This window comes from Alligator sinensis, unplaced genomic scaffold (genome assembly GCF_000455745.1).
Source record: "Alligator sinensis unplaced genomic scaffold, ASM45574v1 scaffold386_1, whole genome shotgun sequence".
Lineage (NCBI taxonomy): Eukaryota > Metazoa > Chordata > Crocodylia > Alligatoridae > Alligator > Alligator sinensis.
The window spans coordinates 1,723,495-1,740,825 of record NW_005841996.1 but is presented as its reverse complement, the minus strand read 5'-3'; the positions used below and the strand labels follow the sequence as shown (position 1 = coordinate 1,740,825).

Here is a 17,331-nt window from a genome sequence, read left to right as displayed (position 1 = left end):
TTGCCGCGCCCGCCTCGGGCTCCGGGGTCTGTTCCCCGCCCGCAACCCACTGGTTGCGCTCAGGGGCCCCACAACTCTGGGGTCCCTATGAGGCCTCCTCCAACCCCTACAGCCTCACCCAAGCCTCCGGTCTAATATGCAAGCCTGAACATAAACTAGAGCCTCCTGGCTAAACCATAGTGCCCCATCCTCTCAGGGCTATAGTGAGCTGTACTTGCAAGTCAGGCCTCTTGCCACATCTCGGCCGAGGGAGCTCCTGCCTCTCCGGCTGCTGGCAGGGAACTTCTTTCCCTGGCAGTTTCTCCCCTCTAGGAGCAGAGCACCGGGGTGCTCTGCGACATAGTGTATATTATGGTGATACATATGGTGACATATATTGTCTATCACAATGATATACAATACATAAACCATGCAGATGACATATTGTAACTACTGTAACTTTGTTTTCAATAACAAAGTTTTTCAAGATCTTGTTATACTGGTTGTTTCCAAATCACAGTTTTCATAGGGGGGTTGTTTCCCCTCTAGAAGGCATCTCTAGTTCCAACATAAATTAATTTAAGGAAGCTCTGTGGGCTGTTACAGAGGGAGTCAGACAAGACTATGAAGCTATAAAGTATTTTTAATTTATTATCTATGTTAATGAAATAAAACATTGTAGAAATGTTCCAAGATTTCATATATTTTTTTCCAGAGGCCTCTAGAAGTTTAATTTTATGGGTGCATATGGAAATATATACACTACACAAATTTTAAAAACTAATTTCTCTTCTCCTAAAACAGGAGAGGATAAAAAGAATCTGGAATAAATTATCTAAATTAATTAGGTAGACAGTGATGTATTGTGTATAAATTGATTGTTCCTTGCTCCTTACATTTTATGTGTGATCTGAATAAAAATATCATAACTTTCTTCAAAAAAGACAGAAGGAACTGTTGCTAGTTATTTATGAAACTTTAAAATAGCTCAAATTTTCAGTACACTTTGAAGTCATTGCTGAACAATTCGGTACATTTGATCAATCTCTGTACACCAAAGACAGACACTTTAACAAACTGGATTTTCCTCAGTTAATTAAGAAAGGCCACTTCTAGTAAATAAACTCATAAAATGGATAACCTAATAACAATTCAGGAGATAGAAGAATGAGTTTGACTCTTCATGTCTGATTGAAGCTCTTTGAACCTATTTTTAATAAGACATCTCAGAAACAACTAACATAGTTTCTGGGAAGAGTCTTGGAAGCACTATTCCAGAAAGATATAATGATCTAATTTAAGAAACACTTTTATGGTAGTAATACTTTAAGGATAGTCTGATTAGCAACTGTAAACACTTTCAGTTCATATCTTTGCTCAATAGGGAATGAATAAGTATTAGTCATTAGGGCTGTGCGAAATGGCACCGTTCCTTTTCTACTTGCGTTTCAACGTTTGCACAGAACAGTGTTTCATTTCAAATTTCATTTTGATTTGAAACTGCTGTTCCATTTCATTTTGTCAAAATGGTTTCGCTATTTCGATGCTGTTTCAACATTTCACCCATAGGCTATAATGGGAAAGCTCAAAAAAGCCTATAACTTTGTTATTTCTGGCCTGATTTGAATGAAACTTGCAGGAATGGTAGCCCCTTCAGAGGGCATGACGCCTGCCAAGATTCAAGGAGATACATCCAGGAGTTTCAGGGAAACTGCACCTCAAAGTCTTGAAAGTAAAAAACTTATGTCCCATGTATGTGTTAAGCCATGGCAGGGTCAAAACTGACGGGGTGGTGGCCCCTGCTGAGGCCACAAAGCCTGCCAAGTTTCAAGGAGATAGATGCAGGGGTTTGGGGGAAACTGAACCTCAAACTGCAGACAAGCAAAACTCATGACATGGGTGACACTGTGTGTGTTAAGGCACAGCAGTGTGAAAGCTGCAGGGATGGTAGCCCCTGCTGAGGCCATGAAGCCTGCCAGCTGTCAAGGAGATAGGTGCAGGGGTTCTGGGTTCTGGGCCCGGTACCTCTGTCTGCTGACAGGCAAAGCTTGTGACATGGGTACTTGTGGGAGTGTGTCTGTCTTAGGGCACAGTGTGGTGAAATCTATTGCAGGCCCTGCTGCAGTCATGAAGCCTGCCAGCTGTCAAGGAGATAGGTGCAGGGGAGTCTGGGTTCTGGGGCCCTGCACCTCTAGCTGCTGACAGGCAAAACTTATGACATGGGTGGATGACACTGTGTGTGTGTTAAGGTGTGCTTGAGCTTTGAAACTCAAAATGTTTTAAAAATTTCAAAACGTTTTGACTTGCCTTGTTTCGTTTCACGGCTGTTTCGAAGCTCTCTGTTTCATTTTGATTTTGCTGTTTTGAGATCGAAACAAGTCGAAACAGTGTCAAAACAAAACTGCCGGTGAAATTTCACACAGCCCTATTAGCCATGATCTCTGGTCAGACCCTGTTCTGGACTTGGGTGCATAAAACATAAATTACCATGAAAGCTAACATTTAGCAGCTTCATCCCTCCACCTCTCCTGGTGAGCCTGTGCCACTGTGCAGAAAAAGAATTCAAGGTTCATGGGGCCAAAACGAGAGAGCAGATAAGTGGAAGCATTCCTGTATAGTGTAGTTGTTAGGATGCCCAGCTAGCCTCGGGGAGTCCTGGCTGCTGGCCCCTAAGTTTTTTATTAAACAGTCATTAGATAAAATGCTACTGATTTCAGCAGCACTTAGGTGACTGAGTAGGGATTAGATACTTAAATATCTTTCAGGATCTAGGGGTACAGACAGAAGTGACAATTTTCACTGGATCTGGCCACAGAAAGCAGTTTATAGCTGTGACCAAACACAAGTTCATGGCAGACATCTTCAAAAATGGCCAACACAGTGAAAATCTGACCCCATGAGATATCAGATAAAGATGTTTCAAAATGTAGTGTATTTTGTAATTTGTGTCTGCAAAGCTCCCAGCCTGTTGCTGTTTCCAGAATGGGAGGGGGAAAAGGGAGCAGAGGGAGTTCAGTCTGGGGGGTTTTCAGGGTGTTCCGCAACTCTGCCCTGCCAGCCCTGGTGGAGAGTGGCTACTTCATGCTGGGGATGCCAGCCATGCAGCTGGGTGCTGTGGTGGTCCTGCCCCTCCTCATCAGGGGCCCCACTTACCCACTTCTGCCCTGGCTCATGCCCAGCCAGCTGGACCCCTGCCAGGCCCACTTCAACTGGTGCCTAGGCTGGACCCACGCCTGGTGGTGTGCATCTTCAGCCTCCTCAAGGGACACTTGCTCACCCTCACCACCTGCTTCAAGGTTGCTGAGGACAGCCTCCCCTGGGTCATCATCACAGCCTGTGCACTGCATAACATCCATGAGGCCTAGGGGGAAGCAAGGCCTGGGTGGAGGAGGCATGGCAGGCAGAGTCTGCCTAGCAGTGGGAGCACCAGCAGCAAGCCTCCACCCCACACTGAGGACCCAGGTGAGCTGCATATCCACCCCCAGGTGCCAGGGAAAAAGGTGAGAGAAGCACTGACCAACCACCTCCTCCTGCACTCCCTGTTGTAGGCTGCTTGGACAGCTGCCCATGGACCCCCCACCCCCTGCACAATGCTCACTGCAGACACATCTCAGAAGAGCAACAGTTTTTATTTCCCTCACATCAAACAAACCTCTCCTCCCTCTTCAACAAACAGAGCCCCCACCCCACTCCCCCCCAACAAACAGAGCTCCCACTCCTCCCCAACAACAGAGCCCCTCCACCACCCACACTATCCCACCAACAATAAAACACCCTCTTCCCTGTGCAAACTATTTACAACGTGGTTTGTGTGCCGTTGTGGAGTGGGGGGCCATGGGGTGGGGGCCCCTAGGGGGCAGATCCCACATACAGGTGGCTAACACACTGCCTCTGGTTGTTCCTCCATGGGTGCACACACCTTGGTAAGTCCAGCAGGCAGGGGACTTATCTGGGGTGACAGCAGCCAGTGGTCTCCCGGCATTGCTGGCTCCCCCCCCCGCCCCTGGGGGCCAGCAGGGCTGGCATGCAGTCCTGGCCCCACTGCAGGAAGCTCTGGCTCCATGCCCATGGTAAGCTGGGGTGAGCGGTGGGCCTGGGCCCAGATTGGGGGGGGGGGCCTGGGGCAGGGGCTGTGGCAGGAGCTTCTGGCTGGTGGAGGTGGTGCTGCACCTCATCCCAGGCCTGTGGGGGGAGCCTGCTGCTGGGCAGCAAGTGGCTGCCAGGGGGCCGGTGGGGCTAGGAACAGAGGCTGGGCAGTGAGCAGCACCAAAGCAACAGCCAGGGCCAGGATGGTGTCCAGCACCTAGTGGTCATCATCCCTAGCTGTGAAGCACAGGTGGCTTAATAAAGTTTTGCACTGTCTCCTGTCTCCCTGCGTGCTGTGGTAGGGAAACCCAGCAGGCAGGGGAATGCAGGTGGGCTGGGTGGGGAGGTGGGGTAGGGGTAGGGAATGGGTGCAGGGTCTGGACCTGGGGCAGGAGCTGAGGTGGGGAGGGCCCTCCCCCCAGTGCAGAGCTTACCATGTGACGAGCTGGCATGGGCAGCGGTTCTGCCAAGTCCCGGCTGGTGGCAGTGGTGTGCAGCTCCGGGTAGTGTCTTTGGAGGGCAGAGCACCGCATGTGGGCTCCTGGGCAGGGGCTCCCCCAGGGAGGAGCTGGCACTGCTGGCGGCCAGTGATGACAGGGCCAGCTGTGCTTTATGGTCACCATGATGATTGTTTTCGGTGATGGTGATCCACTGTGCCCAGAAGTCCTTAACTTTTATGTGGCACTGCTGCGCTGCCCACCCTCTCACAACTGGCCTGACAGCCCCTCATACACATGGACGTTGGAGCACACACCCCTGATGAAATCTCAGTGCACCACCGCCTCACCCCACAACTCCACAAGGTCACCACTCTCCTCCTGTGACCAGTTGGGGCGCTGGTTGGGGGGCACAGCTGAGGGTGATGACGAAGCCATCAGGGCTGTAGCACAAGCTCTCCTGGCCTCTGTGCAGCTGCCCCGGTGGTGCTGGGCCTGGGCAGTTGCCTGCAGTGCTTGGCACAGGGTGTGGGACTGGGAGCTGCATAGTGAGGCAATGCCCCACAGTACCAGCAGGCTCTGGGCAGGTTCCTGGAGGTGGGCTATGAGCAGCTGGAGCTGGCACCAGTGGCCAGGAGCTTCCTGGAGCTGGACCTTGGTGCTAGCAGGCCTGGCAAGAGCCTGAAGCACCCTGAAGCCCTGGATGACTTGGGCCTGGCAGCTGCATGGCACTGGCTGGCAGGCCAACTCTCAGGATCTCAATATTGCACTGTTAGACAGAAGGGTGTGACACAATTGCACAGATACAAACACACAAATCAATTAGCTGCACACACACACACACACTACCACCTCAGGCACATACACATCCAAACCAGCCTAGGCACATGCATACCTATCACCAATTGAAACCCATACACACACCAAAAATTAGACAATAATCACTTGTCAATACCCACACACCCTGTACATGGATCACTAATTCATATATCACGCACACAATGAGATATATATATATATATTCACCAGTTCACACACATACTACCCACCTACACATACACACAGATGAGTTCCTAACTTGGATGGTACAGTATGTATGTGTGTGTTTGGGGTACTTGGGGGAAGGTTAAGGTGAGAGAGAAAGTGTAAGGAGTGAAAGTTGCTGGAACCGGGATTAGAACTGGTGGACTAGAGAGAAGCTGGGCTGAGGAATTGAAGCTTGGGGTTACTTAAGGTCAAGTGGCCCCAGGGTTACTTGAGGTCACTGGTACAAGGGAAAAAGCCTGGTGGCAAGGAGGAGACAGCCAGGAAAGAGAGAGAGGCTGAAACCTGAGAGCTTGGGGCTGGAAACAGAGGCAGAGAGCTAGGAGCTTGGGGGGCAGATAAACGGTAGCAAGGAGGAAACAGGAAACAGACAAAAACCCAACTCAGGGTTTCAAAATAACAGGTTTATTAAACAGACAACACTACACTGCCCCACAAAGTTATTGGTTCACACACACGCGCACACCCACTCACACAATGGCAGCAGGAGAAAGAGACTCAGTGGAAGGGTTGGAGTCCAGGTAGGGAAGAGAAACAGAGTCCAAGTAGAGAAAGATAAAAAAAGTCAGAAGTGGCTGAGGAAGGGGAGGGAATACACTTTAAAATAAAAAAAAGAAAAACTCGGATTTTTGCTACAGTGGCAGGGCTGACCAGGAACAAATCTACTCCTGGTTGGCCTCTACACATGCATTACTGCATAGTAACTAAGCACATTCACTTGTGATACTTGCATTTGCAGGTAGCAAATTTACTCATGAGTAGCATCATTTACTGTGCAGTAAGTGTGCACACGTGTCTACATGTGTGCTTACTGTTTAGTAAACTACACTACTGCACAGCAAAGCATCTTCTGTAGATGCACCCAGAGTTGCAGCTGCAGGTGCCTGGGAACGTTTAGGCTAGGGATAGAAATTACACATAAATTGGTATAAGTGATTGGAAACTGGTTCAAATCTGTAACACAACACATAAACCGCTTTCAAAATCGCCAAAACCAGTTTAAGATAAACCTAGATGAATGTAGTATCAGACTTAACTGATTTAGATTAAATTGGATTATTGAACTTCTGTTCCACATCCCCTCCAGATTCAAGTTAACTCACAGACCCCCAGCATCTAAGGATGCTTTGCAGCTCCCCCGCAAACCCCCTTCACAGTGTGGGCAGGCTAGCCTTGACCCAAGCTGTCTGCTCCAACCAAGCAGGGAGGCATTCTTTAGCACCCCCCAACTTCTAGACTGGACCACTGCAGGCATGTGGCTGCATTTCTAGAATCAAAAGTGAAAGTCTGTTCACTTGCATATTGATTCAATCTATGCAGCTTAGACAACCTATGAAAATTGAATCGATGCAGCCTCTGGCTTTTTGACTGTCTGTGCTTAGCCTTAAATTCAAATGTGGAGAATTTACATCTCCAGGATTTGGCATCATCTGGGTGTGGGTTGTCAGGATTACAGTTTTGGACTATGGCATCTATATTCCATTTAAGTCCCACCCAGCATGTCCACATGTGCATTAATGTGCCATAATTACAGCACATTAAGTATAGTACATATAATATCAGGTACTAAATGCACCATAATCAGCGCTACTGTGCAATAATGCCAGTACATGTCATATATTATGTGATGCTAATGTGTAGTAGACTAATTCTACTGTGCATTAGCACATTAGCACAACTTTCACTGTGACATGCTAATGCGCAATAGAATTAGTCTACTGCACTTTTAGTGTCTCATGTAGACATGCCCACTTAGTACTTTTTAGATATGGCCTTCTGTGCCTATTGTCATAAATCCCACAGGAGATGCACCTCTGTACTGAGGGGTAGTCCATTGTCAATGTGTTACCAATGTTCCACTTAGCCTTATTTTGAGGGCTTAGGTGGGCCTTAAGGAATGAGATTTGGAATGTTCTTCTACCTAAAGTTAATCTTTCCATTAACATCACTTAGGGCAAGACAATCATCTTACAATTGGGCCTACCTAAAGGGCAGGGCATAGTCATGCTACACAAAGATTGAAGAAGAAACTAAATGTGCCTGAGAGCCACATTTCAGTCTCTGCTTCCCCCTTTAGTTCAGAGGGGGGAAATGAACTTCATTAGCTGTTTTACTGGTGTAGTTTCTCTTCATTGCAATCTATTTTTTGACCAGTTGTGCAAAAGTGGAATAAAACAGCTGGTTGCCACTTGTTTTGCTCTGTGCTTCCATCTATGAAAAGTGTATATTCTTTTACTCCTCCATATTCTCCAAGTGAGTTAAAAGCAAAAATCATGTTCTGGCCCATTTATTATAAAAGCTTTAGAAATGTAGATTTTAATAAGAAAAAAATGGCAATAGCACATCAGGTAACTTCATTTTCATTAGCTGATGGACTTAGCATTCTTCTCCAAATGGTTTCCATACTTTATCCAGGAGATTAATGTGGAACAGAATGTGGTATGGTAGGCTTCTCTACAGTGGATAATTTGCTTCTCTGAATAATATTAAAAATAGGAACTTTCAGAAGTTCTGCTCCTCTGTATATTTCTAGTTACATATATTTGCAACATTATTTTAAAAGAACAGTGACTGTTTTGGAGACTGTTTTATTCCTTATATTTCAATGGAAATGGGTTACAGGTATAATAATAGGAACATTTACAGTTTGAATTAAGAGTAACAATATAAACTGTAAATTTTAAGGATAAGTTTATGAAAGGTTTCTATTTCCAAATGGCAAAAAATGAATATATACCTCTTCTTGCAGCTTGATAGAAACTCACTGTAAAATACATTTTATTATAGGCTGGTCTAGGAGATCAGCCTGTTATTCACGGTTCCTAATACATGACTCTATTTTAACTTGATAAACTTGAACCATATGGATTGAAATTTTCCAGATCAGGTGTCTGTTTGAGTACTTTTTTATTGGTACAATTTCAGCCAAAACAAATCAGCTGTTTCTAAGGAAAAGGCCACAGAAAGTACATACTCTTTTCCGTGTATTAAAATATTGTAGCAATATTTGCTTTAAGCACTGAATAAGACAAGGTCCTCTAGAAAAAAGGGTAATATGATCATGATTTGTAAATCAAAGTCATGATTCATACACATAGAATTATGGTTGCCAAGAGTTTTGGTTTGATGTTTTCTTATTTTCGGGGGCCTGACTTTGCAACTTTAACAGTCTTCTTTTAGCATAGTTTTGTGTGTGTAATAGCAGAAAATATGTATAAACTATATTAGAGTTCAGTAAAGCTATCTGCAAGTTTTAGTTTTTATTTATCAAAGGTACTATTTTCTAACGAAGTCAAGACTCACACAAAAATTGAAGTTGACTGTTTTGCATTCCATGTGCAAAAGGTATATTTGTCTCCTTAGCCTCCTTTAAAAAGTGCTCAGCATTTAAAACTTTCCAAAACCAAATCCTCTTTCACTTGAGGCCAAGCAAATGTTTCATCTGCAACTGTGAAAGTTATGAGCAAGTGAAAATGGGATCTCTTGATGGAAGATGAATTGCTGCTTTAACAATAGCTTTGCTATAGGGAGAACTGCAATGAATATCCTTCTGTATGTGCACCCAAGCATACAGCAGTTGATATTTACTGTAGAAACTTCTCCAGTTTCTGGGATTCTGAAATTGAGCATTAGTAAGTATTGAGTCCTCACAACCTCCTTCTAAAGTGTTTCTATGATCTTTAGACACTGCAGATAAACAGGAGATGAAACTACTGTATTATGTAAAATGACCTCCTGATTTCATCTTCTGATATTTCTGGTAAACCTTTCTCTATACATTATTAACAAGATTATTTATCAACAGTACATTTATTTTGCTACATGTGAGAGAGGCTCTGCAGGAATCTCAGTCATGGGAATGCCCTTTTTTTGCTTTATTTTTGTCACTCCAGATCATTAAGGACCAGAAGTTGCTGGTGATAGTTGGAGGGATGCTGCTGATTGATCTTTGCATCTTGATTTGCTGGCAGGTAGTGGACCCCTTAAGAAGGACAGTGGAAAAGTACAACATGGAGGTATGTCATGCACTCCAAGTAATGCTTACCAGTGTATTAATATCTGCTTCTGCAGCTTTCAGGTTGACCTAGTTAAGGATGCATGAGAATATATTAAAAACATCACAGAGAGTTTTTGGAAAATAAAGCAAAAATGAAATTACCAATGATAGAAAGACATCCCATCTATATTCTAAATAAGGTGCTGCATCTGTCACTTTAAGAGGTTTTGAATGAAATAATGCTGTAAACACAGGAGGTTTCTCTGCTAAGAGTCTTTAAGAGATGCTGTTGCAATAAATAATAGATTATCAGAACCCATTAGCAGATTTCAGTAAGAATTCACGCAAGATAAGTGCAGGAGAGGTCACTGCTTCGACTGCATTCTTATTGCAGATGTTCAGGAATTGTATTACCTTTATCTATATTTACTCTCAACAGTAACACACACACCCACATGCACACTCATTAACATGTACCCTTATTGCTTCCATTTTACTGTCATTCCCAGAGAGGTCACACTGGAGTTCTCAATTGTCAGGAGACTAATTGCATAACACCACCTGTGCCTAGTTTCCAGAACTATTGTATTTTCCTAGATAATAGAGCCTTCTGGAAGTAGGAGAATGGTCTCAAGAAATATAGGGTCCTCACTGTGGCAAAGAGAAAAAAGTTGCACATATACTTTCTGTATGAAAGTCAGCATGTTTAGAAGTGCCTGAACTTACACCTAGCACATCACTGGGAAATAGAGATGTAATAACTTATCCAGAAGTGATTTTATGATGGTCAATATTTACCTTTCTGGAAGAAAGGAAATTATATTACCATCAGTGCCAGTAGTATCTGTAAGACTAAGTCTGAGAGCTTATTCCATTATTCCTATATTGCATCATTTTTTTGTGAAAGGGTTTTAGGGGTTTTTTTTGGAAGGAGGCATGATTTGTTTCTCTTTTAGGTAGATGTTTTTTTTAAAACATATTTTAGAGAAGCGTCTCCTAAAGTTAGATGTGCTCTTCCTGTTGGAGTATTTTGGAGCTGCCAGCAGTTCTCTCAACTGTTCACAAGAGGTTAAATTTTCCTTTTTAAAAGGTTGAGTCCAGATTCTATTCCTCCTCCTAAGACGTACAAGTTGTTTTTGCCTTTAGCACAACTGACACATCTTAGGACAAATAACACATCTTACCTCATGAAAGAGTTCCTATTCAAACTGGAGAGACACATCATCCTCCCATTCTCTCAACAGGCAGCTTAATTTCAGCATCCAACCTAATCCAGTTTGCTCAGAAGGGAGACGTCCTTTTGGGAACCAGCTCTCTCAGAGAGAAGATACTATCCTCTACAAAGACCCACCCATCTTTTACACAATAACTTAGTAGTTTGGGCACCTGCCCAGAAGATGAGAAATCTGGATTTAGCCCCCTCTCATCCTGAGGTAGTTTGAATACACATTTCTCATATCTTAGAAAAGTGTCCTTATGTGCAGATTGTGGGCTAAGTAAGGATGAGGTACCTACCCCTCCTTCCTATTGACCACTGGATCAAAAGCAAGACAAGAGTCATTGGGACCAGAAGAAGAACATGCAAGGTGGAGCATAATTCAGTAGCTCAGTGAAAATGACCTTTTCTTGGGAGGCAGGGAGCCCTGGATTCTGGTCCCTCTTCCAGTTCCCAATGCATTCTGTGGATTTTCCTCAGTGACTGTTCAGTGCAAAAAGCTTAATCATCACTGGGAGCAGGGACTAGGATCCAGGGCTCTCTCTCATCCAGGAAAAAGGTTGTCCTCAGTGAGCTACTTAGTTAAACACCACCTTGTAAGGCCCTTTCTTTGCAAATGGGAGATGTAGATTCCAAGCCCTCAGGTCAAGTGCCCACTGACTAGGCCATTGACCAAAAGATAACCTAGCTCTCCTCTTTTCCACTTCCAATTGGCATGATTTTTCTCAGTCTAAAGTATCAGGAGCTTACTTGGAGTTATGTGCTTCCTCGATGGATTGGGTCTAGGTGGTAATAGATGCTTAGGTGGCTTTTCTGCATTGCTTCTGAGCATGGAAAATAGTCCAGAACTAGTCTGGTCTAAAATGGAGGCCTGTGAGAAACCTAGGCTTCTTAGCAGTTTTTTTTTGTCTGATGTGCCTGGGTGAATTTAGTGACTTTAATGGTTAAAGGCCACATAAGTGCATCTTAGTTGTCTTAGAGGTAGAATAGCATCTAAGACTTAGGCCCCCGGCAGGTGTATCAATAAAGGTGCAATAGGATCTGCTGTATGATCCCCACATTCATGCTTTCTACCATGCCACATGTGCATGATTGTGGAATGGAGCATCAGATCCTACTATACCTTATTGCCAGTGCAGAAGGAGCCCAGGATCACTTTGCTACTCCCAGCAAGTAGCAAACTTCTCTGGCTGGGAGCCCCATCAGCTAGCATGAGCTCCCAGGGCTGGGAGCCTGCATCCGCTGATGGAGCTCCCAGCTGTGCCCTTGCAGCTAGGAGCCCCAGCCTGGCCATAAATTCAATTAATGTCATGATAGGAACCAGCCACAAAGTTAGTACACATTTTTGTGTAGTAAGCTTGTGGTGTACTTCTTGTTTTATCATGCCATTAATTGCATTAACATGTGGCCAGGTAACAAATTAAGACACGATTAACTGGTTAATCACATCTTAAGTATAACATGTGCCAGGGGGCTTAGTCTACAACTCTTTTGGAAGTGAAGAAAACCTTGACCAGACCTGACTGAATGTGACTAAATTTATTTTATGCAGAAACATCTCCTTGAATTTGCGGGAAGTCTGAAACAATAACTAGGTGTCACCCACCTCATTCATTACTGTAAGAGCTGACCGATGATAGTTTAAATGTCAGCATCGCTAACTATTCCGTTGTGCATCAAAGCATATAAAAATGAGGATGTATAATATGATGAATGGCTACAACAACCTACTACAAATCATCCTGATTTGATACCACTCGTGGGTGGACTTCAGCGATAATAGCCTTTATTTTTGCTCCTTAAGAACCCAAGACTGAAGAACCCAGGAGTGTCCACTGGTGTAAGATGTTTCACTAAAGAAAAAAATAACAAGGTTGACACTTGGCAAAAATAACTGTGAAGTAATATTTTAAACTGGAAAATTGGTGTCTTTTTCAGTTTTAAATAATAAAGTAATTTTTATTCAAAAAGTTCTTAAGAGTCAACATGGAATATGCATCAGTCCATAAAATACAAATTTGAGGGAACAGTTTAAAAATATAACTGAATTTCAAATATATACCTGTTTCTTTAGAAACCCTCATGAGGGTGAGAATAAGGTATGACTGGTTAACTTTTTCTTGAAGTGGATCTTGGGTTTCAGCAGTCTGGGAAATTACTATTACTGAATGAAAATGTGTCACAGTGGTCAAAACAAGATTAACACATTCTCTGAAGTGTTTTATTGGTCTGTTCCCTTCACAGAATAATAGGAAATTTTCCCTCAGAAATTAGAATCAGTATGATTAAATTAGCTCTCTTTAGTCTATTTAAAGGTAGACACAATTAAGTGGTCATTTAGCCCAAGAAGCCTGAGTGCTGATATAACTATGGAGACTTTGTTCATTCAGTTCTGGGTGTAACAAATGTTTGTATAATATAAATATGCACTTTATTATGAAGCAAGTATGATAACTGATATTTCAGTGGGTATTTGTGCCTTTGATCTTTTTGATCTCTGCCCCGAGTTCATGCCATAGCTCAACAAACAGAAACAGGGATTAGTTTACAGACCTTAATAGAGGGTTGCTCTCCCTCTAATGACTGGAAAAAAATAGTATTTTCAACCAGGTTTGATAATATTAGCAGGTTGCGGCTTTTGGGGACCACGACTGCAGCATCTCTACCTCTCTTGCCTTAAAGAATACAGGAAAATGTCAGAAAATGAAATGTGACTCAGAAAAACTGAATTATAGGTAAATCATAGTCTTTTATCAATAATTAAGTAGGGTCAAACAAGCACTCCTAGTGCAAATGCAAGTTTGACCATCTTCAGTGGATCAGGATCACTCTCATTGATCACTTATTCTTTGTTTCCTTCATTTGTTTCTCCTTCACAAAGCATGTGTGGGGGTTTGCTTTTTGAAACAAGCAAAAAAATGACATTTGTACGTATACGTACACAGACAATATTCTAAAACTGATGAATTGTTGTTGTACATTGTTATTGCTCTCCAATGTTGTTTTCTTCCATGTTATTTATTCATTCTAATTTTTAGGTTTTAGAAGATGCTGATGTATTTAATTAAATGTTTAATTAAAAAATAAGTAAAAAAAACCAAATATTTATGGAGACATAAAGAAATTATTTGTTTTAGTGTGTCAGTTGCCAGTTCTGTGTAGTATTTTCAGTGAAAGGGCAATAAGGGTGATATTCTGTTCTTTCCTGGTTCTCTAAGTGGTAATGTTTTGGTGTGTCTGCATGCCGGTTTTGGTCATCTAAATGCAAAAATGCCACATACTTACTGGTTGGAATTCTGTTTCTGGCCACATTTAATTGTGTTCATGATTGACTGTGTAAGCAGGGATATGGATGGTAATAAAATAAAAAACGGAAATCATTTTTTCCCCTAATAGTGCAGTTGCTGTAGCTCTCAACTAGGAGACCAGAGATTCTAGGTACTGTTCATGCAAAGTATATTTGATCCTGTGTCTTTCTGGCATTCTAGCATAGTATGCTAATCCATGCACTAAGCAACTCTTTCTCCAGTGTTCTTGTTTAAGTTGATACTAACATAGCCACTGGAAGGAATTAATAGAGGACAATTCAGGGTCAAGTTTCTGTCTCTCTGAGACAAAGGACCCTAGCTAAAACCCAGGGCCCACTTCTTTCCAGGCCAGCAGCCACCTTGCTGAGGCACACACCCCGGGTAGGTTTACATGACTGTAAGCAATGGTACTGACTATTAAGCTTGCAGATTCCTTCTAGAAGTAGGGCTTGTGACAGAACAGAGGTGGTGGACTAAAACAAAAACAACTGCTCATCCTTTGAGATCTCATAGACAAGAATGTAAGACTGTTCTGGGGCTTCCTCCTAAAGGCACAGAATAGCTGACCATCCCGAGAGAGATTCAGAGGACGTTTTCTAGACTGCTTGAGTCCTCTACTGGTAGAAAAATAAGTCTGTGCAATACTGAGAGTGACCTTTTGAGATCTACACCTCAAAACGTTGACCACATTCTTTTCATATAGAAAACACCTATAGGCCACATATAGGGTCAGAGAGAGACTCCTGAGTATCCATCTTCTAAAGGAAAGAAGGTTTAGGTATGCTTTTCTAGACTTCCAGGGTCACCTGAAAAGGGCCATGATACCCAATATCCAATAAAACATCACAGTGATGATGACATCCATAGATTGGCAAAGGGGCCAGTCTAAATGCCAGAGTGATGTAACCTGGTCCTGGGGAAAGGTCATCTCATCTTCAGCACTGCAGTTTACATACAAGGGACAGTGAAGAAAACAGACTTGCCAAGACATCAAGAAGTTTTGATGCCAGAAGCATAATTGACTCTTATGTGAATCTCTTTGTTTCCACTCTAAGCACAAAGCTCTTCAACAAAGAGAGTCCAGTGGTTATTGCAAACCAAGATAAGCTATCTAAAAGGATGCCATGTGTCTTTGCTCTCCATTCATTACAAAGTGTGATCCAGAAGATTAAAAAGAAGAAAACTATGGCCATTCTCCTAACCATATATTATATTGGCCAGAAGGCCATAGCACTCAGTTGCCTGTACACTTACATTCTAGCTCTTCTGTATTTCTTACAAGCAGGCCTAGATTTAAAACCAGTCTTTCCATCATCCATCTCACATCTTCCTGTAAAACATGTAGCATTCTATAGCATGAAGCCTTATTCAACTTTCTAATGGATTACTCAATGGCATGTAGATGGATTAAGGGAAGCGTTTCAACCTCAAACAGTTGTCAGACCTGTGCCATCTTGGGATCTGACTACAGTGATGCAAACTCTTCCATTCAGACTGGGAGGATCATATGAAAGTAAGTCTAGAAGGAACTTACTAAAGTCACCTAGTGCAGGGGTGGGTAAAATGTGGCCCATGGGCCAGATGCGGCCCACCAGGCCATTCTATCTGGCCCGTGGGGCCCCTAAGGATTTTAGAAAATTAATATTTATTTGCCCCTGGCTGCCTGTCATGCGGCCCTCAATGGCTTGCCAAAACTCAGTAAGCAGCCCTTCGCCCAAAATAATTGCTCACTCATGATCTAGTGCAATCCCTTGCTCAGGGAAGGATCATCCCTAACTAAACAATCCCAGCCAGATGTGTGTCTATCCTGTTCTTGAAAATATCCAGGAGCAGAGATTACACCATTTCTCTAGGTAGCCTGTTTTAATACTTGGCCGCCATCATAATCAGGAAGTTCTTCCTAATCTCCAATCTAAATTTCCTCTGCTGCAATTTGATACAGCCATAGAAAACAGCCCTCTTCATTCCCTGAATTTTACCTCAAAGACCATGTAATTCACTATATTGTACCTTAAAGTCAAAATATCTAAGATACAAGATTAATTATACCTTTCTCAAAAACAAAGGATTATAAAGCCACCATCATCCCATGAAGCACTGGGGGTTGGTATAGTTTTCATTTGGTTCAAAGTCTTAACACCCAAAAGAAAACATCCCACATACTAAATGTGCAGGAAGCTCATAAAATTTCACTTAGTAGATTGACTCTTGAAAATGGCATAAGCCAGACCCTGTTTACCTTTCATGCATCTAAGAGGCTTGTCCATAGCCCTGTAACTGCAGACCAGGAGGAAGCAAGCACACCAGGTGATTTACAGCTGAATGAGTTGGATGCTAGTATTTTTTCCAATAAATATTAAATACAGGGTACAGTGGGCCAGCTTCAAGAGAAGGGCTGGAGAGAGCCTGGCCTGTAGCCTGGTGGCTACAACACTTTGTTAGGAAGCAAAGGGCATATGCCCAGGACCCCTCTGAATGAGAGAGTCTAGACCTTCAACTATTTAGGTCAATGTCAGTGTGAGGGTCTGTTCCCTTCCTGCCTCCCCAATTTTACTTCCAGAAAGTATCATTTCAATGTGGTTTGAAAATCTTAATAAGTGTTAATAGTGTTGAAGTGATATTGTACCTGTGATTGTCCAGGACAAAAGCAAGGGCAAGAATTTTTGAGGTTGATACCTTTTTATTGGACCAACTGCAAGGCTGAGATAGACTTAAACAAGCTTTTGGGTATTAAAACAGTAACCTTGAGGTCTCAAGGGTACTCTGATACCTGAAAGCTTGTCTAAGTCTATCCCAACCATGTAGTTGGTCCAATAAAAGATATCACCCACAGAAATTCTTGCCTCTTGCATTAATCAGTGTTGATAATTTTAAGTAAAGATTAACCTTTTCTGTCCTCCTTGCTCCGTCTTCTCTGCTGATTTTTCCTTATTGCTGATTGCATCCTGAAAGTTCTTGGACCAGCTGAGAGATCAAGATTCAGAAGGGTGCACTGCGTACTTGTTCCATTCTTTCCCAGACTACCCTTCCCCAAATCTGCCTCACCTAAGATAAGTCCATGTTAGAAAAATCCCCCCCAAAATCATTTTTAGTTAGACTTTGCCAACTTTTTAAAATCAGTGTTCTACAGAGTTGGTTTGATTTTGGGAAAGTCCTTGCAGAAGGAAGGTCCCAGTAGGGAGATCCAAAACACTGCTTGTCAGGTAAGTTTCTGACAGAAAAGTGCCCAATGTCTTTCCAGCTCACTCCCTTGGCTGTGGGGCA

The 17,331-nt window shown here is 43.0% G+C and overlaps 1 protein-coding gene across 1 annotated transcript in view; it reads left to right on the top strand.

Moving 5' to 3' along the window:
- Positions 1-17,331, top strand: part of GABBR2 (gamma-aminobutyric acid type B receptor subunit 2) — a 984,392-nt gene that overhangs the window by 736,641 nt on the left and 230,420 nt on the right. Inside the window, 1 exon segment of the mRNA XM_006021507.2 lies at positions 9,440-9,562. Coding sequence (XP_006021569.1) covers positions 9,440-9,562 — 123 coding nt within the window.